At 39.0% G+C, this 24,598-nt stretch overlaps 1 protein-coding gene across 1 annotated transcript in view; it reads left to right on the plus strand.

Annotated features, from left to right (window-relative positions):
- The first annotated feature begins 2,688 nt into the window (after nt 1-2,688).
- ghra (growth hormone receptor a) overlaps nt 2,689-24,598 on the plus strand; it is a 36,051-nt gene continuing 14,141 nt past the window's right edge. The window contains exons 1-2 of the mRNA XM_012869951.3: nt 2,689-3,063; nt 13,805-13,923. Coding sequence (XP_012725405.2) covers nt 13,809-13,923 — 115 coding nt within the window. The 5' untranslated portion in view covers nt 2,689-3,063; nt 13,805-13,808. The remainder of the gene's footprint in view (nt 3,064-13,804; nt 13,924-24,598) is intronic.

Below are 24,598 nucleotides of genomic sequence, written 5' to 3' on the forward strand. Positions count from 1 at the left end.
AGTTTCTCATGCTCTTTTTTCCTGATGTTTCCATCTCTCGGGATGCCACATCGATCATAACAGCTGTCCTCTGCTGCTCATCAATGATCACAATGTCCGGTTGGTTGGCCATTACCATTTTGTTTGTTTGTATCTGGAAGTCTCACAGGATCTTAGCTCAGTCATTCTCCACCCCCTTTGGGAGGCAACTCCCATTTTGACCTGGGGGTCTCCAGTTGGTATTCTGAACAGATGTTTCTGTACACTATACCAGCCACTTGGTCATGACGTCCCATGTATTCTGTCCCTGCTAGTGTATGTATGCATCTATCTATCTATCTATCTATCTATCTATCTATCTATCTATCTATCTATCTATCTATCTATCTATCTATCTATCTATCTATCTATCTATCTATCTATCTATCTCTCTCTCTCTCTCTCTCTCTCTATATATATATATATATATATATATATTCACTGCTCAAAAAATAAAAGGAAGACTAAAAACACATTCTAGATCTGAATGAATTAAATATTCTTATTAAATACCTTGTTATTTTCATAGTTGAATGTGCTGACAACAAAATTGCACAAAAATGATCAATGGGAATCAAATGTATTAACCCATGGAGGTCTGGATTTGAAGCCACACTCAAAATGAATGTGGAAAAACACACTACAGGAAGATCCAACTTTGATGTGATGTCCTTAAAACAAGTCTAAATGAGGTTCAGTAGTGAGTGTGTGGTCTTCACGTGCCTGTATGACCTCCCTACAACTCCTGGGCGTGCTCCTGATGAGGTGGTGGATGGTCTCCTGAGGGATCTCTTCCCAGACCTGGACTAACGCATCCGCCAACTCCTGGACAGTCTGTGGTGCAACGTGTCGTTGGTGGATGGAGCGAGACATGATGTCCCATAAGTGCTCAGTTGGATTCAGGTCTGGGGGAACGGGCGGGCCGGTCCATAGTATCAATGCCTTCATCTTGCAGGAACTGCTAACACACTCCAGCCAGGTGAGGTCTCCAGCCAGGTGAGGAGGAACCCAGGTCCAACCACACCAGCATATGGTCTCACTATGGGTCTGAGGATCTCATCTCTGAACCCAATGCCAATCAGACTACCCCTGGCGAGCACATGGAGGGCTGTGCAGCCCCCCAAAGAAATGCCACCCCACACTATTACTGACCCACTGCTAAAGAATTCGTGCTGGAGGATGTTGCAGGCAGCAGAACGTTCTCCACAGCGTCTCCAGACTCACATCTGTCACATGTGCTCAGTGTGAACCTGCTTTCATCTGTGAAGAGCACAGGGCGCCAGTGGCCAATTTGCCAATCTTGGTGTTCTCTGACAAATGCCAAACGTCCTGCTGTAAGCCTGAACCCACCTCTGGACGTTGGGTCCTCATACCACCCTCATGGAGTCTGTTTCTGAACATTTGAACAGACACATGCACATTTGTGACCTGTTGAAGAGCATGTTGCAGGGCTCTGGCAGTGCTCCTCATGTTCCTCCTTGCACAAAGGCGGAGGTAGCGGTTCTGCTGCAGGATTGTTGCCCTCTTACAGCCTCCTCCACATCTTGTGATGTACTGGCCTGTCTCCTGGTAGCGCCTCCATGCTCTGGACACTACGCTGACAGACACAGCAAACCTTCTTGCCACAGCTGGCATTGATGTGCCATCCTGGATGATCTGCACTACCTGAGCCACTTGTGTGGGTTGTAGACTCCGTCTCATGCTACCACCAGCATTCAAAAGTGACCAAAACGTCAGCCAGAAAGCAGAGGAACTGAGAAGTGGTCACCACCTGCAGAACCTCTCCTTTATTGGGGTGTCTCTCTAATTGCCTTTAGTTTCCACCTGTTGTCTATTCCATTTGCAGATGAAAATGTCAGTCAGTGTAGCTTCTGAAATGGAGTTTGATTTCACAGAAGTGATTGACTTGGAGTTACATTGTGTTGTCTAAGTGCTCTATTTATTTCTTTGAGCAATATGCTAGCGATATATATTCAGAGAGAAAGGGAGATGGGGGAAGGAACAGAAGATGGTATTAGAGGCTCAAAAAGGCAGCACTATTAGAAAGAATACCAAGACTAAGATTTGGAGATAGCATGCAGAACGTATAATTAATTACACACTTTTTAAACTACAAAAGCATAACACTGGGAATTGTGACCAATGTTGAGGGGATGAAACAATAGAACATGTAATATGAATATTACAGGTCGTATCTTAGATTCGTTTTTTTTTTTTTTTTTTTGCAATATTGTTAAAAAGGTGCAAATTACACACACCAATCTCAGCTCCCTTTTTGCCTAATTAAATATGTAGGCCAATAATTCTTGTAAACTCCTATTGCAAATAGTTGTGTGAGAAATAATATATCATAGTCCCGAACTCTCCCACCCCCAGCCAAAACATAACCCCCCCCCCCCCCCCCCCCCTGAACCCTCAAACACAAAAGCCTAGCTCCGCCACTGCTCTCACTCTTTTCCATTAAGTTTCCATAAACTACAGTGAACAAAGTATCACTCTTCCAATTTTGTAATAATAATAATAATAATAATAATAATAATAATAATAATAATAATAACATTATTATCCAAACTTTCGCTCTTGCTACAGCCTGCAGCCATGGGAGCATTTTATTTTGGAGGTTTGACCCAGCAGCGTGGTTGAGGAACAGCTGTCCCCTCTGTGGTCCTCCTCTCACGGCAGACCTTCTCAGTCGGCGGAGGAGGGCGCCTCACCGCCGTTAGACACCCAAATACTTTCTCTCCGTATAGCGTCTGCGCGTCCCCCCTTTGAACGGGACTTGATGATGAGCGCCAAATAACACGAACACCGTCTGCGAGAAACGATCGGCCCCGATTCAGTTATTCGGGTGATGTGAAGAAAGAAAAAAAAAGAAAAAGAAAAAGAAACTCGAGTGGAGAGATCTTTTTACGCGACACGGGCCGAAGGGGGAAGCTGCAGGAGTCGTGCCTGTTGGAGCTGGCCGCTGACCATCAAATGACCAACTTCTGAAAAAAGTCGACCTGGGCTGTTCTTGCAGTTTCTTAGCTCGAAACTCCGCAGCAAGTAAGTTTTTTTTTTTTTTTTTTTTTTGTTAAAGAGGGCGCAGCGGCTCGTGCTTTTCAGCGCTGATGCGCGTCTTGGACGCAGGAATTGCCTCACTTTTCTTTTCTTTCACACACATTGTAAAGCTGCTCGTTGCCAAATCCTTTCAAGCACTTCTGGCTATAAGCATGAGCGCGGACAGCCTTCTGCAGTTTGCAGAGAAAAAGAGCCGCTATTAGTCAAATTAGCCAAGCGGTGGTGCATGGTTGAGGGAAACTGAAATGGAAGAAAGTTTCGACTGTTGCAAGAAGTGACCTTGCATGTGTTGTTGTTGTGTTTTTTTTTTTTTTTTTTTTTTGATGGATGCAGACTGTTGGATCCTAAAGTGTGTTTACAGTGCCTTGCATTCATAGCCTTTTGATGCGTATTCACATTACTGCATATTTCTAGGTAGCTATTTTACGAGGGGTTTAAGTGCTAGAGCAACACAAAGTAAATTATATGTGGAGATGGAAAGAAAATGGCACAAGGTTTTCTAAATTCTTTTGCAAATAAAAAACTTTAAATCAATCAATCAGCTTCATTTCTAGAGCGCATTTTAAAAACCACTAAAACGAGTGAAATGCATACACATGGTCCTCCGCTGAGTCAGTACATTGTTGAACCACCTCTGTCTGGAGCTTTCAGCTATGTTTCTACCAATTCTGCACGTCCAGTCCCTGACATGTTTACTCCTACTTTTTTTTTGTTATTTGCTTGAAATAGTTCAAGCTCAGTCAGGTTGGAAGGAAAGCATTTTACAGTCTTGTCACATATTCTCAGTTGCATTGAGGTGTGGGCTTTGATTAGGCCAGTCTAATTGGATTTTTTTTTTTTTTTGGAGTACTTTCTTGAAATTTTGAAACTACAGGTCTGCACAGTTGGAACACTATTGCCGAAATTGGTGATCATGATTTTGATGATTCTTGTCTCTTCTCTTTCTTTAAAAATCCCCCACAGTTCTCTGTGAGCTGTAGCATTTCAGCCACTAAAGATATATGTGTGCCATGGGGAAGATAGGGTCACTCCAATTCACCAAATGTATCTTTGATATGCAATGCATATGACACTTGAAATATATGATCATACTAAATGACTAAATGTCCAAGGACTGCTTGGAGCTTGGAACAGATTTTATGTATATATATATATATATATATATATATATATATATATATATATATATATATATATATATACCGTATATATACTGTATATATATTTACTAGTTAGAGGACGTCTGAAGAAAGTAGATTGCACTGGATTTTAGATAGGGTCATTGGATTAAAGGGACCTAAATACCACACCATGGCACACTTTTTAGTGTTGTATTTGTAAGAAAAGAAAACCACATGGATTTTTCTTTCTGCTTCATGTTTATGCAGCACTTTATGTGAAATTGTCCCAGAAAATCCTAATAAAATACTTTGAGGTTGGTGGTTGTTATGCAAAAATGCGAAAAGCTCAAGGGTCATAAAGAGCTTTGAAAAGCACTGTAGTTTCTTCAAGGAAGAATCATGACTCCACAAAAAAACAATATGATGACAAATAACCAACATATAACCGGTGGGAGATTAGGAAAAAAATTGTGTCTCCAACTTCATAAGGTTTGTTTTACCACAATCCAGCTCTGTCTGCATGTTTGGATGTAGAACCAATGGGATGAGTTTATGTAGGTACTAAATGTTTTATTCATTATTTAATGTTATTCATAACTCTAAAATACTCAACTCACTCAAACTAAATCGGAATTTCTCCTTTTGAAGCCCTTCCTAAACACAGAGAAGCAACAACGCAACGAGACCCATCGAATTAACGATGACTTTCACCAGACAGAAGTCTTTACGTATAGAAAAAGTAACAAATATTGATTTAGCCTCACACAAATGGTTTACACCCAAATTAAAGCCATCTGATGCAGGATAGATGAGGGCCATTCAGGAATAAATTAGGTTGCATAATTTTCTATCAAGTTCTCCATGTGTGAATCTTTTATTGCATGTTTTCTGCAGGAGAGCCTGTTACTCCTCACAGAAAACCATGATCATGATTTAAAAGTTTGGGTCTTTTCTGCATATTATTTTGACATAAACTGTTTGTTTTGTTGCCATCTCCCGAGGACATTGTGGTTTTTGCCACTTTGAATTTGCTTCATTAGGTTAACTGGGCATCATCACGCACTTGGATAGAATACTACATTACTACATGTTTATTTAAATAGCATATATATTTGAAATGTTGTTTAAAAAAAGTCACAATTTGTATTATGTGTTGGGTTTCTGAAATGATAAATTTCCTGCAGACAGTTTGGGTATTACCATACAGATAGAGCTGGAAGCTGTCACTGTTTTTCGGCACCAGAAAATAAGTTCAGTGGTTACACAGCAGCATTCATTTAAATAGATGAGGTAAGGAATTTTATGGGACATTTGTTCCACCCGTTTCTGTTCCTGCAAAAGTACAACATAAGATTTTACATACGTCCACATTTGCAACTCGCCGTCAAAGATTGGTTGCCAGGATGTGGCGAGAAAACAGCCGCCTCACAAATTATAGAGGCTGAATACCCGTGTTTTCACCAAAAAAACAAGGGATGGCTTCATTCTTTAGGGTTTTATTCCGCAGGCTCCCCCATTGACTGTTCTTGATTTGTGCGAAACCCTGAAACCGGTTGGACTTAGACGACTTTGCATGGTGTTTCAGTTGTGTCGAGCACCGCTGACAGATTTTATTTTTGTTTTTACTTCTCAGCCATTGTTCGAACACAGCGTGGACGTCTGCGATTCCTCTGGGATTTTATGATCTGTGCAGAACCGTCTGTGCGCGGCTCGGGCTTTTACTTGTTTAACCTATACGTCTTCCTTTTTCCTGCTATATGCATACGCCCCCGACCCCTCTTTTCCCTCTCGCTTTTCGTACTACACACAAGACGTGCGTGGGGTTTTGCAGATGTGTGACCCAATCCGCTTCCAGCCGAGGCTCCTCTCATGCCAGTGTGCTGACTCTGAGTTTTCCACACTCTCTTATGAAATAGGAGTAGGAGACATTAGAACCATCCAGTAGCCGGGCTTGAATGGCTTGGGGCACACACATATACACATGTTCAAATGTACGCGTCCGCGAACACGGTCTCGCCGTGACCACCTATGTATCCAAATAAAGGTGCACACAGAGGGTGGTAGACATTTGTCAAACAGTCCATAGGCTGAAAGGAGCAGCTGCAGTTTGGAGCTCCTTTGTTTGAGTCAAACATAAAGTCTAATGTTGAAGCGTTATCTCTATATTCAAATGTTTGTTTAAAAAAAAACAGTAGCTTGTGGCAAAGGGAAAGGGTGCAAATAAAAACGTGAGCTGTGAAGTAACAGTTTTCCAGCTCTCTGATGTCCCTAAAAAAATGTGTGCAACATTTAGAAGTCCACCGCCCTATAATGTTAATCTCCAGTATGAATACAGGTCAATCTCAGCGAACAGCTAACGTGGCCGAAACGTGGCCTCAAGCCCAGGTTTCTGTATTAAAATGTGTTTTTTATCAGCCTGATGTAATCTTATAATCTTAAATGTTGTGTTGTCATTAGCTGTCAGCAGAAAATCATCATAAGAAACACAAACGAAGGCCTGAAAACATCAGTTTGTGTGTAATGTATCTAAATGAGGCGCTTCGCTTTGTGAACTGAGTTACTGAAATAAATATTCAGATTTATTGAGTTATGACTGAATACAGGAGAAATCTCAGAAGGAAATAGTCCCGACCAAAGCGTATTCCTGTGTCAGAATGCCACAAAGTCCAGTCCTAAAGTCAATGAAGAATCTCTGGTAAAAACTGATACCTGCTGTTCACAGATGCTCTAGGATAATCTGACCGAGGTTAAAGACATATTTGGTTCAAGACAAATGGATTTTTTTTCCTTATTTGTAAATAAGGAAGAAAAGCATAGTTGTAAGGACACTAATCTGAGGTCAGCCTAGGACGTCGCTCAGGAAGCATAAGCTACTTTGAGACAAAATAAAGGAAGACTAACACAGCCCCGCCAGTGCCTCTGTCCAAACTAGGAAAATGGCAGTGCGTGTAACACACTGGTAACTGTCGATGTCACAAGGTCAACCAAAACTCTGTCTTTGGGTTTATATACTATTGAGGTAATAGCAATGGGTCTGCAACCCACAGGTCCAAGATTTGGGCACTTGAGTAAGCAGGCCCTTTTTGCCTCCTGGGCCGGTGGCTTTAGTTGGCTTTAGTCTCTCAAGACTTTTGACATTTGGATCTTCTGCTGTAATCTGTTGTCCTGTATAGATGTTATATGAAGCTAAGTCATGATAACAGGAGATACTGATCAAGTTGTGATCTTCTGTGCTGTACCGCTGTTGAATATTTTCTGTTGCGTTCAAAAATTTTACACCTCGGCTTAATCTAATTCTGTGGAATTGACTAGTATTAATTATTTCCCAGCCTGACAGCCAAATGTCTTATTCCTCATCTCTTTCAGCCAATTTCAGCAGTTCAACATGCCTTGTGGTGTCACGTTAAAACGACCTTCTTCCCATGATTTAATTTAAATGTCAGCCTTTCCACATGCCTCAATTAGCTTGGGTTTTTGCCTGGGATGTTGGCTGCACTAGCCTGTTAACAGAGTAATTAACAAGGTCGTCCAAAAGGGATCTCCATATTTCTTTCAGTTTCCGTTGACAAAGCAAGATCTGAGTTCCAACTTTTTTGGAGTTTTAAAAGTTAGGTTGCAAGTGATAACCTACAAAAACAAAGAAAAACAGCAAAAATAACATATGGAGGGGCACTTCACTGACCCTAATGCAATTGAGGAATTTTCTAAATGTCTTATAAGTCACAAAAAGATGCATCACAACTTAATTTAATCATATTAAAATTTTCCTTTGCTTAGCCATTACTAGAATGTGCTAATTGCAACTACCGTATTTTTCAGACTATAAGGCGCACTTAAAATCCTTACATTTTCTCAGAAATTGATAGTGCGCCTTATATATGATTACCGTTGTGTTTACTGACCGACTTTATGTGGTACAATGCGCTCAAAAATCTGTTAAAATCTGTAAGTACAACTTTGGTAAGCAACGAAGCCGCTCCGCTCAATGGATATTCGGAGCATTACGGTACACTGTGTCACAACCTGATCAGACCCCTGAGCTGTCTACAAGACTGCCTGACTGTAATGTCGAAACTAGAAGCGCATTTATGTAAAGGCCCCCACATGCTCGGGCGCACTTTACTCCACAGAGTACAACTAGTCCAACATAGTCCAACTACTCTGTCGTCCCGATAGAGACGGATAGCTCTCCCTCTCAGGAGAGAGCTGTGTACATGAAGGAGTGGAGTGATATTACACACTTGGGAACAATATTTAGTGCGTCTTTTAATCCGGTGTGCCTTATGTGTGGACAGAGACGCACAAAGACACGTTAATTCACTTTGTGCCTTATGTTACAAAAAATATGGTAAATTCTGAAAGACTAAATGAGATGTAACAAAGCAGATTAGACCAAGCATTAAAATGCTTTATTACAGCAGGTAATTGTTTATTCAGGTTCAGTAGTATGTGACATCAGTCTTTAGCTTCCAATGTGTTATATAAACACTGTTGTCCTTGCTGCTGCAATGTTTCATTCAGTTTTCTTAAGGCAAATAATCAAGGTTAATATGTTCAAGTCACACACTGAAACTTGAACTTTATTTAGAGTTGCCTTGAGAAACATTATCATAAGAAGTGGTATGTTATATGTTGTGCTAAATATATGCAGTTTATTATTAGATTGGCATGTTTATTTGAATGTGCCTGGTGGAGTCCTACTATGGATAAAAATAGTTGAAATGCATCTTTTAAAAACAGATTTATCCCAAGAGTAATGCCATTTCAAATATTTTAGGGGGAATTTATATCGTTGACCCTAAAATATGTTTTAAAGTTTGTTTCGTTTTCTAACTTGAAGTACCGTGAAATCAAAACCAGTATTTTATTTTTTTTGTCTGTGTGTTCCCGTGCCTATTACGAATGAAATACAAATCCTGTTTGAAAGTATTCCACTGTTGTACTAGTGGGGGGGATCACTGTCTGCAGTTTAAAGTCGCTGCAACTTTTCAAAATCTGTTCATGATCACAGAAAGCTATTAATCTTGGTTCTGTCAGAGTACAAATGCAGAGTGTAGAAGATTTCTTAAACCCTGGACTACCACAGTGTTAATTCTCTGTCCAGTATCTGCATCCAGAAATGTTATAATTTATCTTAATAAAAGGCATGACACGCAAAAAGCTGCAACAACAGCACTTCTGACTAAAATAAAGACATCTTTAACGATAAGCAGATTGAGGTGGTTTTGAGTCTTAGCTCTCTGTTTTGTTGGATGCATTTCTTTTTCCAACTTGTTTGTTGCTAATGCTACACATGCAATGGTGGAGAAGGGATGTTAAAATATTCAAATATTCTGTCTTTCATTTGGCTCAGACAGAGAGCTAAATGAACTATATTAACTACTAAATTAACTGCTACAGCTAATTCTTAGTAAAATAAACCACCTTGCTACCTAAAGAAATGCTCGTGCTCATGAACAATACCTGTTGTCAGAAACTGTTTTCAAGCTAGCATATAGAGTGCTGTGTTCTCAACCCTCAGCCTTTGGTTGTTACCTCACTTAAACCTAACAATTGAATCCTGGGTAAAAAAAAAGAAGAAAGAAATTTCAAGAGAATGTGTTTTTGGTCTGTTAAAAAAATATGTCCTATTCACCTATGTTTACCTCAACGTGGCTATCCCACCTATACTGCATGAATGCTCTTCGCTGCAAAAGTGTGCTCTATTCCTTTTTCTGCTCATCAGTAAGACACCACACATCATTCAGTGTATTTTTGTTAAAACATTTTTTTTTTAAGTAAAGAATCTGTCTTGTGCTTATTACTATGACAGATTTCCGGATGGCGCCGTTACAGATGTTGTGTCATGATCCATATATGTCTTTCATTTTTAGGGGTTGCAACTCAAAAGACTCTGTTTCAAAAATGTGTGCATCAACATTCCTTACAAGCTTTGAAAATGAATAGAAAGGTTGATATACTTATCTTTCACGCTTCTAAGGTTTTCTATCCAAAATATTTTCATCCATGCAAAATATAATAAATCAAACACGGGAATCTCTGAACACAGAAACTGATGATTGTAAAAGCCTAACTGTGAAACGATGATTTTTAGGGTAGCCAAACTTTTACAAGTTTTAATATCCTTGTACTTACACTCTTTTAACCACGTGTCCCATCTTTGTATTTTGAGCCTGAGTATGGAATATCTAACTGACAATGGATGCAGACTTCTCAACTTATACATAAGGGCTGGGCGATATAAACAAAAAGGCATATCGATAAAATAGAAACCATATTGATCGATATCGATAATTATCAAAAAATTCTGCAAAAAGTGCAGCCCTGGCCATTTTATCCTGGTGCTTAGCGACGATATTTTGATGGTAAATGGCTTGTACTTGTATAGCGCTTTATCAAGTCAGATGATCCCACAGCGATTTACGCTGCACAGCAGCCACATCTGCCCTGTGGCAGACCGACAGACGCGATACAGAACACAAACACTCAACCAATTATTCAACCAACTTTTTATCAAAACTACAAGTTTTTAAAAAAGGAAAGAGAACGCGGGCTCGCTGGACTCTCTGGAGGGGGCGGAGCTTAATGACGGAGCGTTCCTGGATCTACGTTTGCGATTAATTGGGAGGATGTAACGACTGTAATATTAGCCTACATGATAGGCTAGAATGCAAAAGGAAGGAAAACTGTTATTCTGTTGAACTTTTTAATGACCTTTATTTACTATCATCGATATACGTCTATGGATCGATATATATATATATATATATATATATATATATATATATATATATATATATATATATATATATATATATATATATATGTATAGTTATTGAATTATCGTCCAGCCCTATTACACATATCAGCGTCTTTTCTATGATGGTGGCATTCACACAGCAGCACAGCATCAATGACTTCTAATTTTCCTAAATGCTTAAGTAGGAGGAACCTGTTGTTTTCTACTTAAGCGCTTGAGATTGTCATGTCCTGGATGGCTGAGAATCTTCCTCAGTGACTTCTAGTTTTAAAATATAAAACCCTAAGGTTCATGTTAAACTGTATACGAACTTGATGTTCTTGTCAATGATTACAGCGATTCGTTATGATACCCACAAAGACTGCATAGTTTGAAATCCTCATGCGACCGAACTAAACAAAATGTTTTAGAAATGTTGATGCCTCTGTACAGTTGCAGTTTTGTGTCTTTGGTAATTTCAAATACGCGCAGTGTGTGCAAAACTTGCAGTCGTTCTGTGCCCTGTGTTCTCTTTAGGGGAACCTCAAACTGAACTCAGGCTTGCAACATTGCTCTTTGTGTGTGTGTGTGGTTGTGTGCTTTTTTTCTGCAGTACCCACCCTGACCTTTTAATTTGCTTTGCTCTCCCCCGTATACCACCATCCTATTTATTCCTGAGTCCATCCCCTCTCAGCCGATCTGGAACAAACAAGGATGATTAATAGAAATTTGAGAAAACATGGCAGGAGCATGTTATCGGCAGCGAGGTGACAAGTCAATGTGTGCATGTGACGTGTATGTATGTGTGCGTCGTAGCGAGGTGCTCATTGTGCACGCACGCACGCATGTGGGATCTAAGAAAGCAGTTTCAGGAGAAGGATTGACCACACATGTTTACCAAAGGAACCGTGGAAGCTGAGCCTCCCTCTTCTCTTATTGGACCCCGGTGCTCTTCCTGGGAATCTGGGAGCTTGTTTTGGGCTAAAGAGAGAGGGAAACCAGGGACCTACGTGCAGCCCTGGCATGGCTTTTACAGACACTTTCTGGGATTAACATGAGTCCGCATGTTGGAGCGAAGGAGCTCTTTATTCCGTTTGGTGCCTTCAGACTTAAACAAAAAAAAAAAAGAGAGACAATGTAGAAACAAAGAGGGAAAAATGATTTGAAAGTCCTAATTGCCCTAATAGCAGTGCTTCTGCTGGAAGATAAAGTGAATAATTGCAGGTTATGAAAGCTTAAGTGAGAGGGGGGGGGCTGAATCATTCTGAAGATTAGATTTAAGTGGACCAATGCAGAAACTGTGCAAAGCATGAAGGAAGTGGGGGCATTCTACCCGGTCCAGATGAGCTTGCTGCTTGACAGCTTTCTGCCATGAATTCCTGCATTGTACAACTTGGCCTTCTGTGGCCCCTGGCCACATGGAATTCAGGCACACGCACACACACAGGCATATACGCTACAGCCTGGATGTCTAACATAAGGAATAGTTGTTGCCCAGCGGCCAGAACTTTGCTTCACTGAGAAAAATCTGAAATTTCTCGCTGACATTGTTTTTTTGTGTTATACTATTTAATGTTTTTTTTGCACCTTTTTTAATATAACAAAAATCTTTAGGAACTTACAATCACATCATGTTTATTAACTAATTCAAAAAAGGTTCAATGAATCCTCATGCAACGGAACTAAACAAAATGTTTTAGAAATGTCCATGCCTATGTACAGTTCAAATTGCAGTTTTGCAGAGGATCGGATTAGGATGAAAGTCAGGATTCCCCGTCAGCATCCGAGTCGGGGAAATCACTGGCAGAGGCATAAGCTCCACGTTCAGGGTAGCTGGCTGCCCTGCAAACTTGAGCAGCACAGCTGTAAATAGCTAAGGGTGTGGACCAAAGGTTCGGCCTATATTTAGAGGTTGGACTTAACTTGTAGAACTTGTCGTCCAGTACATTCTGAATGACCAGCTAGAGTCCTTGATAATTTTGAGTATTAGAGTATTTGAACATTTTGGGGAGAAAAACTTTTATTTTTTCTGTGTAGAATAGCCAGGGGAGTAGGCAGTGTCTGTGACAGTGGTTTTTATAAGTGTGGTTTCTAGAAATGAGGGCAACGTTTGTGGAGAACCCTGTTTCTTTCTTTGTAAATTAACCAATCAATGAAAAGTAGCGAAAAAATAGCTGCAAGTTATTAATTGTCCGACTCTTACTTTTGGTCCAGTTGAACTGCTAACATCAGAAACCTTCAAGGTTCACATTCCAATATGGCAGAAACACTAAACATTCACTCAGAGCTATATTTGGAAAGGTTTTTAGTTAAAATCACATTATTTGTTTATAATGACCCAGTCAAAGTCAAGAGATAAATCATATTGAGAATTTGTGGGGAGGCTTGGAAAATCGCTGGTATGATTCAGGGAGGCTGAATGCGAACGCACGCCACATTTTTCATGTTTTATTTGAAGCCATGTATAATTTTTTTTCCACTTCACCACTGTGGGCTACTTCGAACACTAAAATGTGTGGTCGTAAAGACAAAAAAGTGAAATATTCAGTTTGCTGTTTGACTAAAAACACACAAATTCAATATTGTGTTCCGTAAAGCAGCATCATTGATTAATCTCTTAAATTCTGCAGAAACAAAGCAGAAGGCCAATATCTGTATCGTGTTGGGTTTCACGTACGCCAGCTGGAAATCAAAGAAGGCAACCGCAATTTGCACTCACAGGGCAGCTTAAAAGAGAGAGAGAGGGTTGGTGAAGGGGGCGTTAGTTTCACATAGACGTGTCAATGTGATGTTTAACTGATAATTACAATCACAGCGTTTGTCCTTCTGTCATTCACCTCCTCTCTCTCTTTCTCTTTCTCTCCAGCATCATGGCCGTCTCGCTCTCCTCCGTCGTTTTGCTCCTACTCCTGATTATTGCTTTGAATTGGCTACCCGCCCCAGGATCTGCATTTCTCATAGACCGGGACCCCACGACGTCATCAGGTGAGTTACGGATGCTTCGTGAGACGTACTCAGAAAAAAATGGTACAAAATGGGAAGGAACTGTCCTCCAGACAGTTCATCAGATTGTGGATGTGTGCCCTGTCAAATATTAACAAATGTGATTCCGATTTTGTGCTCAGCGTGCTGTTGACACTTGTTATCGCATCTTATGTCAGACATCTTTTGCAGAATGCTGTGTGTGTGTGTGCGTGTGCGCCGACGCATGAGGAAAAGTTCACTGTTGAGCAAACGTCGCACTTTCCTCACTTGTTAGTGATCAATAGTGCCAGAGTAAACATATGGCTTGAGCTTTTTCTGTCAAAGTCCAGGGACAGAGCAATGCACAATGTTCAGCCAACTAATCTAGTTGTCACTGGATATTTAAAATAATTAGGTTAAAGAATGCTGTGGATGCAGGCCAGATTTTTATGCAATTTACGACTTTCAATCTTTGGAGCCACAAAGCCGCTCCAATAGGTATTTTTGAATGATTGTTGAGCTGTGTTTTCGGGCACAGTTTTTCGTTTCAGACATGAATACACTCCTGTTGAAATGCCTGCTTTTTAAAAAAAAGAACCTTGACAAATCATTTTTTTTTTACTTTTTTAATATAAAATATAATGCATAATATGTTTGTTTAAAAAAAAGTAGAAAGTAAAAAAGTAGGAAGTAGAAAAAAGTAAAAAAAATTGCAATTACTTTGTCACAAACTATTTAATAACACTTCTAGGCAAGGCAAGGCAAATTTATTTATATAGCACAATTCAGTACAGAGACAATGCAAAGTGTTTACATGATTAAAATACAGGAAAAAACAGAATAAAAGCAGGTAGGAATAAAATGTAGAAACAAAACAGAACATGGGAGAATAGAAACTAAAAGCAAACATTAAAAACAGTTGGACTACAAACTTGAACAAATGATGTTTCAGTAAAACAGTTTAACTAGAACAGTCGAAGGCAATCCTAAACAAATGTGGTTTTAATCTTGATTTAAAGGAACTTCTACTAACATTAGTTTTTAGCATTCAGTCTTATTGAGTACACACCTATCATCAATTATTAAGAGTCAGATGAACTTAAAATAAAGTTCAGCTGTCCTTTTGGAATTTTCCAGATTTTTTCCACATTTGTGCCCTTTAGCTAAACAGGCAAAGTTTTCCGAGAGACTTCAAAAGGTGAGAAGCATCTTATTTTGCAAGGATATCAGTAAGGAGACGGGTGCAAAGAGCTCCTCAGCCTTATTTAGGCTACGTTCCCACTCAAGGCCTTAATGCTCAGTTTTTTCTGTAGTCAGATTTTTATTTATTTTTGCAATGTCGTTAACGTTACTTTTTAAATTCTGCCTGCATCTGACTCCTGTTTTAACTGCGGCTCCACACTGACCTGCATGCCTAAATAACAGTGACTTCACGCTCAGCACGCTTTGGTCCAGAAAACATGAAAGAAATGGGTTTTAAAAATAGTGGTGAAACTCTGGATTTTGACTACGCCGATGTCTGTTTTGATGCAGGGACGCACCCAGGAATGGTGGGGAAGGGAATTTAACAACTTCACAAACACCGAGCTCATTCAGAACATTAGAAAGACGAGGGCAACTTTTAATAATATCTGCACCTCTCCTCTTAACTCCTAAGGGAGGACACTCATTGCAACCCTTTGTGTCGCTTTGCAGCAGGGGCAGATTACAGCAGGCTGCCCCCTTTGAAATGCAATACAATGGATTTACAATGACTGAAAGCCTTTTTTGGCATTGCTAAGTCCTCCGTGTGCAGCATTGTACATTGCTGTGCGCTATGTCCCTCATCCAAACGGTTTCTGTACGAGCCGTCCAGTTCGGCTTGAGTAGAAGTCTTGCTGCATATATCAATGAGGTCCAACATATCGCTGTCCCTCCACTGAGCAGTGCTGTGGCAGGCCGCTGCCGTATGTCTAGCTAATGCTAACTGCTATCACTTCCAGCTGCTGCTGAGCCGCTGGCACAAAGCTGTGGCAAATGTTGATGGAAAGTGTCGTCAAAGACACATCAAATCCACCTTGATTGCTCCCACTGGAGTCACGTTCAAATAGATCAGATACAGATCAAATTCAGGACCACGTATGGAATTGGCTCAAATGTGACTTCTGTGCCAGATCTGAGCATCCCCACTGGTTCGAAAACGTCTGACCTGGTCACTTGACCCACAAAAAAATCTGATTTGGGCCACATTTGGGACCTTATATTACATGGAACAGTGAAGAAAGTCACCAATAGTTGAAGAAAATGCAGTAAAAAGGTGCCCTAACTTCAAATAGATGTTTTTTTTCTTCCAAAATTGCTGCAAAGAAAGAAACTGATTGGAGGTACAGGAATTTCAACCAAAGACTTTGTGTTCTACATGTGGCAACAATCAGCTATATTCACCATATGTCTAGGCTTAGGAGTCGTGTTGAGAGACGGAGGCCCTTAAAAAAAACCAACCGGAAAAAAAAGAACACCCAGACTTGACAAAGATTTTCCAAAACCTTTTGGAATACCTAATTTTTATAGGACTAAGTTTGGCACATTGAGTCTCACCTAATGAACACCATGCCCACAGTGAAACGTGATGGTGGCTTCATTATGCTATGGGATTGCTTTTCTTCAGATTTTCTTTGATTTATTTTTATAAAGTTGAATGAAATCATCAATATTTCCAAATGTCAGTCAGCTTTGACTCAAAACCTTGAGGCATCTGCTAGAGAACTGATGGTAAAAATGGATTTTACCTCTCTGTGTGCCAAGCATACATCCAAATCAACACAATAATGACTTCATGAGAGGAAAGCATTCATATGGAAATGGCCTACCTAGCCAGAATCTTGATCTAAATTTGAAAGAAAACAAATAGACACAAGATGTCCTCGTAGTTTGATCAATTTGAAAAACTTTCATAAGGCTCAGTTCACAAATATTGCCACATCAAGAACCGGGATGGTGACAGACTTCTATCAGAGAAGGCTGATTGCTGAAACTGGTAATTCATCACAAAATATGCTTTAGACTTATGCAACCAGGGATATTGCACTTTTTATTTTTAAAAATTAAACAGATTTGTTTCATTTTTCAGTTGATTTTTATAGTATAAAGGTGACAGTCTTTGTTGAAAAATGTTTGCAATGATTTATCATAATACATTTTTTTTTACATCACCCAATGCTCTTTTCCCCTGGTAGTTAAAGCAGCTGCAGCTGAAATTAGGTAAAACACTAGAACCTTTGCAGCACTCGCTCATCTGCCAAGACAGCAGTTCTCACAGCCAAAAAGTGCCAACTGCAAAATATAAATCTGCTTCTGTTGTCAGAGTGCCTACATTAGCTTCTTGTGTTGTTGGCTGCTGCAGTCTTTATTTCTGACTGGTTCTTTACAAAGCTTACTTTTTCAGCAATGATAAGCAGCCACTTTAACTTTTATCATTAATGATCTGGTTCAGTTTTAATAAAGTCGAGTCATGTCTACTTTACTCGCTCACATTAGGACCTTGAAATAAATCCTTTATATCTTCCTTTCAAAATGAAATGTGGGTAATGAAGTTTGCAAAGTAAATCTGGTCAATTTCAGACTTGGTGACAGTTAATATGTAGAAAGAAAGCAATTGGATCTTTTTTTTGGACATATTTCTACATGTCGGAAAAATAATCTGACTCTTTTCGGTCATCTTGCATGTTATATTCACTCTACTAAAGATGAAGGTACCATCTTATGCTAAAATATCAGCATTTCCTTACCGTAAACAGCATTGTCAGCATTTAGCAACAGAACAAAAGGTGTTCTTTGAGTGAGTGTATCATGGGTAGTATCTGATCATTGATTTTACTGATTTGCACTCATCACATGTAAATGTTTTCTCATTTTGCTGTCTGGTGTTCTCTTTTGAAAAGAGCACACAAGTGTTGGGATATAGCATGTGTCATTAAAGTTAAAGAAAGCTATGGCATGCCCTAAAGGTTGTTAAAGTTATTATTAGGCGAGTGCTGCTGGCAGCAGAGTGTAATTTGCTTCCTTTGTATGTTGCAGTATAATAGCCTAACACTTTGCAGGAGTGTTTTCTGGTTTATAGTATCACTTCGCAACCAAAAACGTGTCGAATGTCATAACAAAAGCGGGGTCTAGCTGTGTTGGTGGAAGCAAACAGCTCGTTTTTTATTGGTGATTTAGTAATATTTGACATGGTAGCCTCAGACAGGAAAAAAACACACTTTACCATTGCACCTCTTTGTTCTTTGTGTGGGTTTAGTGAAGAACAGCTGGAGACATACCACTGCAATCTGCTGGAAATAGGCAGCCCATGTAGTCTTCTTCTGCACTCTATTATTCAGTCCTTAGGGAGACACCCTCTCATAAGTGTGTTTTTATCATTATCACAAACTACTGACAGATACAGTTCACTTATCTCAAATAGTTTCCAGTAGGGTAAAAAAAATCAACTACCTTGTGTTGTTCTTCCTGCAGTTTGTATACAAAATAACCTAAGCTGTGCCCTGATCTACAGGGTGAGTGGTTTTGTTGTTACAGAAATAGTCTAGAATAAACTGACACTCTAGAAAGTAATATATATTTTTATATTCGTCCCATTAATAGTGTGCAAATATTTGAGAATAAAAAAGGTTTAAATCACGATGGAGTTGTTTTGATATCTAGAAAATTTAGAGTACGAAATGTACTTACGTTGCTTCAAACTCTTCAGTCTTTAAACTTTTCGTATTTTGTGCAGCATCAACTACGAATGGGCCGCAGCGAAGCTCCATCAAAGAGGCTGGAAATGTATCAGGATGCAAAGCATGAAATTATGACTCTTGGAATTATATCAAGGTGTTTTGAAGTAATCTATTTTTTTTATTATTTAAAATTCCCATCCATGTTTGACTCAAAGTATTTTTTTGATTTGGCTACCACTAGATGTCACTAATAGTTTATACTGGCCCTTTAAGTGATACAGTAAGTTTGTGATATTTGTTCCTAGATTCAAAAACAAGGTTGTCTTTTGTGTATCTCTTTTAGATACTGTTAAAAGCTCTTATTGTTTAAACTAAATTTGAAACCTGATATTTTTGCTCTCAGGCTTTTTGACATGCTTCTTTTTTTATTTTTTGATGCCTTTATTGCCACAGATTTAGCGAAACTCTCTCTAAAACAAACCGCTGAACACTCGGGTGAGGCCGGGCCATCAAACACTTTGACTGGCCAACCGCCTCCTAGCCTTCAAATTGTTTCCAGAGAGCGCTGCAGTAATGCAGTCCTGGTCTTCCTCAACGACCACTAAAACATTTGTAAACACAAAGCAGCCAGGGATAGCAAGAACAAACACACACAGACGTTTTTTTTTTCATCTTTCTCAAAACTACAAGAACAGCATTCAGTCGTGACATTTGTTTTCTGCTCTCGTGTTTACGTTGTAGATATTCTGTCTGCATAAAACTCTTGTTTGCCGTTTTTGTGTGTTAAAAGTAGCTTTTCTGTCTCACCTGTGACCCAAACTAGACTCGCTGGAAATCCGTCTGTTGTCATATCAGCCACATAACAAGCAACGGGTAGATGTTTGGAGATGCCTCTCTGTAATTAAAGGTTTACCAAAGTAATTATAGGCAGTGTTCGTCTCTGTCCTCACAGACTTGCTCTTTTTTTTTTTTTTTTTTCTTGCTGTGTCTCTTCCCTGATTGGTCCTTGACTGAGTGTCTCTGAAGGATTCGCAGACCGGTCCCAGTGAGTGAGGCTGTGTTCTTGGCTACATCGGCGGTAACCAGTGGTAACCGTGCAGAGGCTTGGCATAGGGTTGCTGGTTCGTATAAAAAACCTTGCCTTAAGTCTGATTTAAAGACGAGCTGCGAGTTTGAGTGGCAAACGTAGAGCTAGGCGATACGGACAGAAAAACGTCACGTTTTTTTCTGTCTTTAAATAAGTTTGACTGCGATAAAGTTTTAAATAAACAATCCAGTTTCAGAGATAGAAACTGCAGTACTTACAGAAAAAAGGTTCTGAAATACTTTAATATTGATTACTGTGCGATTGCATAAATCAGACGAACGCTCGCTTAGAAGTTAAAAAGTTTGCAAATAGCCATTATAAAAAATGTAAATGTTTAAGTTTAGATGTTCAAGTTGATTGACGCTCGAGACAAAGAGAGCAGTGGCAGAACATTTACAGGAGGATAAAATACTGCGCAATTACTTTAAATCTTCAAGTTACAGAACTGTGCAATTTGCTTGTACTTGTCCAAACAGACAGTCTTGGACAAGTTCAAGTGTGCAAATAGACATTAGCATTTGAAAGTGCAAATAATTCTCATCGAATCAAGAACATGTGGAACCAGTTTTTTTTTTTTTAAACATGTAACAGACTCTGAACCAGGCTGGTGGTTTATTGATTCTCAGCAGGGGGCGATAGCCCTCACAGCTTTAGGAAATAAGCTGCTTTTAAGTTTATTAGTTTTTGATTTAATGTTCCTGAATCGTTTACCTGATGGAAGTAGGACCAACAGTGCATTGCCCGGATGGGTGGGATCTGTGGCGATACGTCTGGCCCTTCTCTGGACTTGCGCTGCAAAAACAGGGTTCAGATCTTGTAGAGGACATCCCAAAATCTCCTGTGCAGACCTCACCACGCATCCTAAATCCTTCCTCTCCTGTGCCATAATAAAGACACAGGTAAATATCAATTGCTATACTATCGCAAAATTTACCAATATTATTGCATTATTGCTCATATTTTCCTAAAACCTTGCAGGCCTAACAACACGTGCTATTTAAATGTCGTAATAGTGAAGAAGACTGGTCAGAGTGTTAGTAAGGACGAGTAAATACATAAAGCAGTCAGGATCCATCAACAGATCCAATTTATACAATATATCACAAGAACAATTACAGAACAAACTGTGTTTAGAATGTTTGCTAATATTGTGTAAATGCCTTAAAGAATGTCAGCATGCTGGTCTTGTACTTTTTAAGAAATGTATCCTACAATTTCAAAATCGTTTGATTTTTTTCTTTCTAATAACTGCTAATTTTAGCTTTTTAACAAGTGTTTTGGTTCAGTTCAGCTACTTTTGCCAATCTGTTTACTTTTGCTGCTTCTTTTTAACAGATCTTCGCTATAACTTCTGCTTCTCTAACATTTCAGTTACGTTGCACTTTCCAACAAATGTTTCTCCTTCACTTCAGCTGCTTCATCTTTTTTTCAGTTGACAAATTTTATCCTTGTTAGAGGAAAAGCCGTTTTGCTCTTGTTTGTTTGCTTTTTTTTATTCATACACAGCGTAATTAGAGAAAATATAAAAAGGCATTATTTTACTGGACGTTAAGATTTTTCACACTCGCAGTTTAGGCGCTCCGGAAATCTAAAAATACTTTTAAATCACATATGAAAGAAAAGATTATACAGAGCTATAAAGGACATGATTTATGGCATGACCGCTATTCTTTTTCAACTGATATTACTCAATAAAAACCTAGCTCTTAGGTTGGCTAGTCGGAGAAACACAAAGCCATGCTGACTCATTTGTGAATCGTGGATCTCACACTGAGTGTGAAGCCACAGTCTTTAAAAGTTTAATTGTACAAAGTTCTTATCAGCCTGTTAAAATATCTGAAGCTAAAGTTATGAGAAGAGAAACAGGACAATGTGGGAAATAACTACAGTATATGCTGTTGTAGGATTTAATGACATTAGAGGAGATGGGAAGCATAATTAAATCTGGTTATTGTATTTCTTGGACCTTTAGCTGCTTACTGGGACAGAGCAACAGTAGACAGAACAAAGTGTGCGCTCGACTTCAAAGCTTGGAGCGCTGTTGGAAGTCATCGGGGATCAATGGCGGCAACAGCTTGTTATCTGGTGGTCCTGTTTCATCGCTGGCAAGAAAGGCAGGATGCATTCACCGAATTAAACAATGGCACTGAAATTCTTGTCTGCCTTGTTTTTGTTTTGAAGGTGTTTACTCAGCACGAAGCCGTGCAAGCATGTTGGCAGTTATTTATATCCCTTGTTGACATACATTTATTATATCATGTTTCCTTCTGTCACCTTTATCCCGCTTTACTCTGGCCTTCTTTTTTTTTTTCTTCTTTTTTTTTGCTCTGTCAAACGCAGCCTCTGCTCCAAATGTAATTTCCAGCTGGCACTTTTGAGCTTCCCTCCGAAGAAGAAATTAAATTCCTCTTTTGCTGTCCTTCTTGTCTCTCTACCGAACCAATGTGTTGGTGGGTTTCCTCATAATTTATTGGATGTTTTCTTGTAGAAGACGAATCAAATAATTTGCTGTGCCTAATGTAACACTTGTCCCAGTTGGTTTTTGCAGAAACAAAGCTTGTAGGTAGTGTGTGGCTCCATGTGTGTGTGTGTGTGTGTGTGTGCAAATGAGCAGAGGTGCAGTAATATAATGTAGTACTTGGCATTTGCACTCTTAGCACATTGTTGGCCTTTGCTGCCAATTTCTCCATCTGCTGAGTTAAATACCGACAGACACACATACGCAGATTGAGGGGGCTGCAGTATGCAAACATCTGGCATGGCTGATGTGGTGGCAGTGCAGACTCGGCGCTGAACGGCCGCACCAAATAGTTCACGCGTTTACATAAGCTTGCGAAGCCACCTCTGTCTCATCTGGATTATTTAGGCCAATAACTGCTGGATTTTGAGCAATAAAGCCCATGGGTGCTTCAAAGTAGTCGTAGTAAAATGTTAAATGCATTGGTTGTCAACTTGTTGTTTTTTAATTGCTTATTGCTGACACACTATTAACAGACATTTTCACAAATACTTGCTCGTGGTACTCTCTGTGTGCAGGAGGCGTCCGGGTTGTTTTGCCACTCCAGGAGAGTGATTGGCTTTTGACTTTAAAGGGCATTGCAAAAAATATGCATACCCTATGATTTTTTTTTTTCCACATTTCTATGTATAACAATGACACACTTTGTTGAATTTCTGAGCAATAGTCCAACATAATTCCAAAGTTTAAAGGGGACATCCTTTAGCATCTTTCAGCTTGGATTACAAAATCGCGTTGAGAAATAAAAATTGCTTAACTGGAAGTCCATGACCTTGTTTAGCAGCTCCGCAGTAAATACTGTGACATAATTGTTCAAAAAACATAAAAGGGAATAGAGGAAATTGAACTGGTTGAAAAATATGACCCAAATGGAATCTAAAGATATCTGTGCAGTTTTCTGTGCTCCTAGAGATTCCCAACTATACAACAAAATGTATTAAAGTGCATGATATGTCCCTTTTAACTGTAAACATAGAGCCAGAGCTACAGGAGAATGGTTAGGATTCATCGTGTGAAATGATTTTTGGCACTGTTCCCAATCCGCTTCTTTTTTTTTTCTAAATATATTTTTTCCTCATACAAAAGATGGATAGGTAAAATGCATTTGGCTAACAACAAGTTTATCCCCTGTCTTTCAGTGGGTGCACCGCCACCTATGCATTTATAAACAGCTAATTTTTGAGAACGCTTTCATTTTTGATGTGAAGTTATTAGACCTTGCCAGCATATGCATTTATAAAAGCGATGCTAGATTTTTGCTGATTAAAAGAAAAAAATTGTTACACACTGTCCCTTTAAGATGCTCTCTATCCATTCCCTAACTATAAAATTATATGGCTCTCTGCCATATGCAAAAAAAAAAAAAGCAAAAGAACTGAAAAGAAAGTAAACAATAAAGTTTAGAGGATTTTCCACCTCTACTTTTCTATGCCTGTTGTACAGTAACACTTACATAAAATGAGGATTTAAATTTTAAAAACGATCATGAATTTTAATGCATGTTAAAGGGTGCTGTGAACAAATCTTTTTGTTTCAGCTTAAGTTTTGTTTTCTAACCAAATAAAATTATGAAAAACACAGGTTACTTAAAATTTTTATGATATAGTTTATGTCAACATAGAGAACAGGAGTGAAGTAACTACTTGTAAACAAGGTGTTAAAGGCAAGACTTTGATGGCATAATTAATAAATAGGTTTATGGATGATGTCCTCTAACAATATTTCAGAATTTGTTTTAAGAGTACTTTATGCAAGTATAGAAACATTAGCAAGCTTAGTTTAACTTATAATTGGACTGATAATGCCATCATCTCCTGTAATAGTCAATTTCTGTCTTCATGGAAAGAGTAAAATTCCTGCTTGGGTAGTTTTATTGGAGTAGTCTTTTTAGACTGAAATTTGGCATTTAATAAAGCCAGTGATGAGTCTCTCTTAACTAAGTTGCCACATTTAAATTTATATGAGCGAGCTGTTCTTTGGATTAAATAATTTTTGTCAAATCTGAAAGCAATATATTTGAATGGGTGGGATCAAATTCTCCTACCTTACCTGACCTTTGGGTGTCCCACAAGTTGCCAATCTAGGACCCGTCTTGTTTGCATGTTCCGTTAATATTTTACCAGCTGTCTGCACGAATGGTTATGACTTAATGTGTGACTGGTGAAAGTTTGTAAATATTAGAACAGTTTACCATGATAAGACAATCTTCTTTGTATCCTACATTTAAACCTTGTGTGAAATCACAAAAAAAAGCACTTTTGCAAACTGTTTTTATTTTGTTTTGCGGTCTTTTCGATTCAATTCAATTCAATTGTATTTATGTAGCGCCAATTCATGAATCATGTCATCTCAAGGCACTTTCCAAAGTCAAATTCAATCAGATTATACAGATTG

This window comes from Fundulus heteroclitus, chromosome 12 (genome assembly GCF_011125445.2).
Source record: "Fundulus heteroclitus isolate FHET01 chromosome 12, MU-UCD_Fhet_4.1, whole genome shotgun sequence".
Classification (NCBI taxonomy): Eukaryota; Metazoa; Chordata; class Actinopteri; order Cyprinodontiformes; family Fundulidae; genus Fundulus; species Fundulus heteroclitus.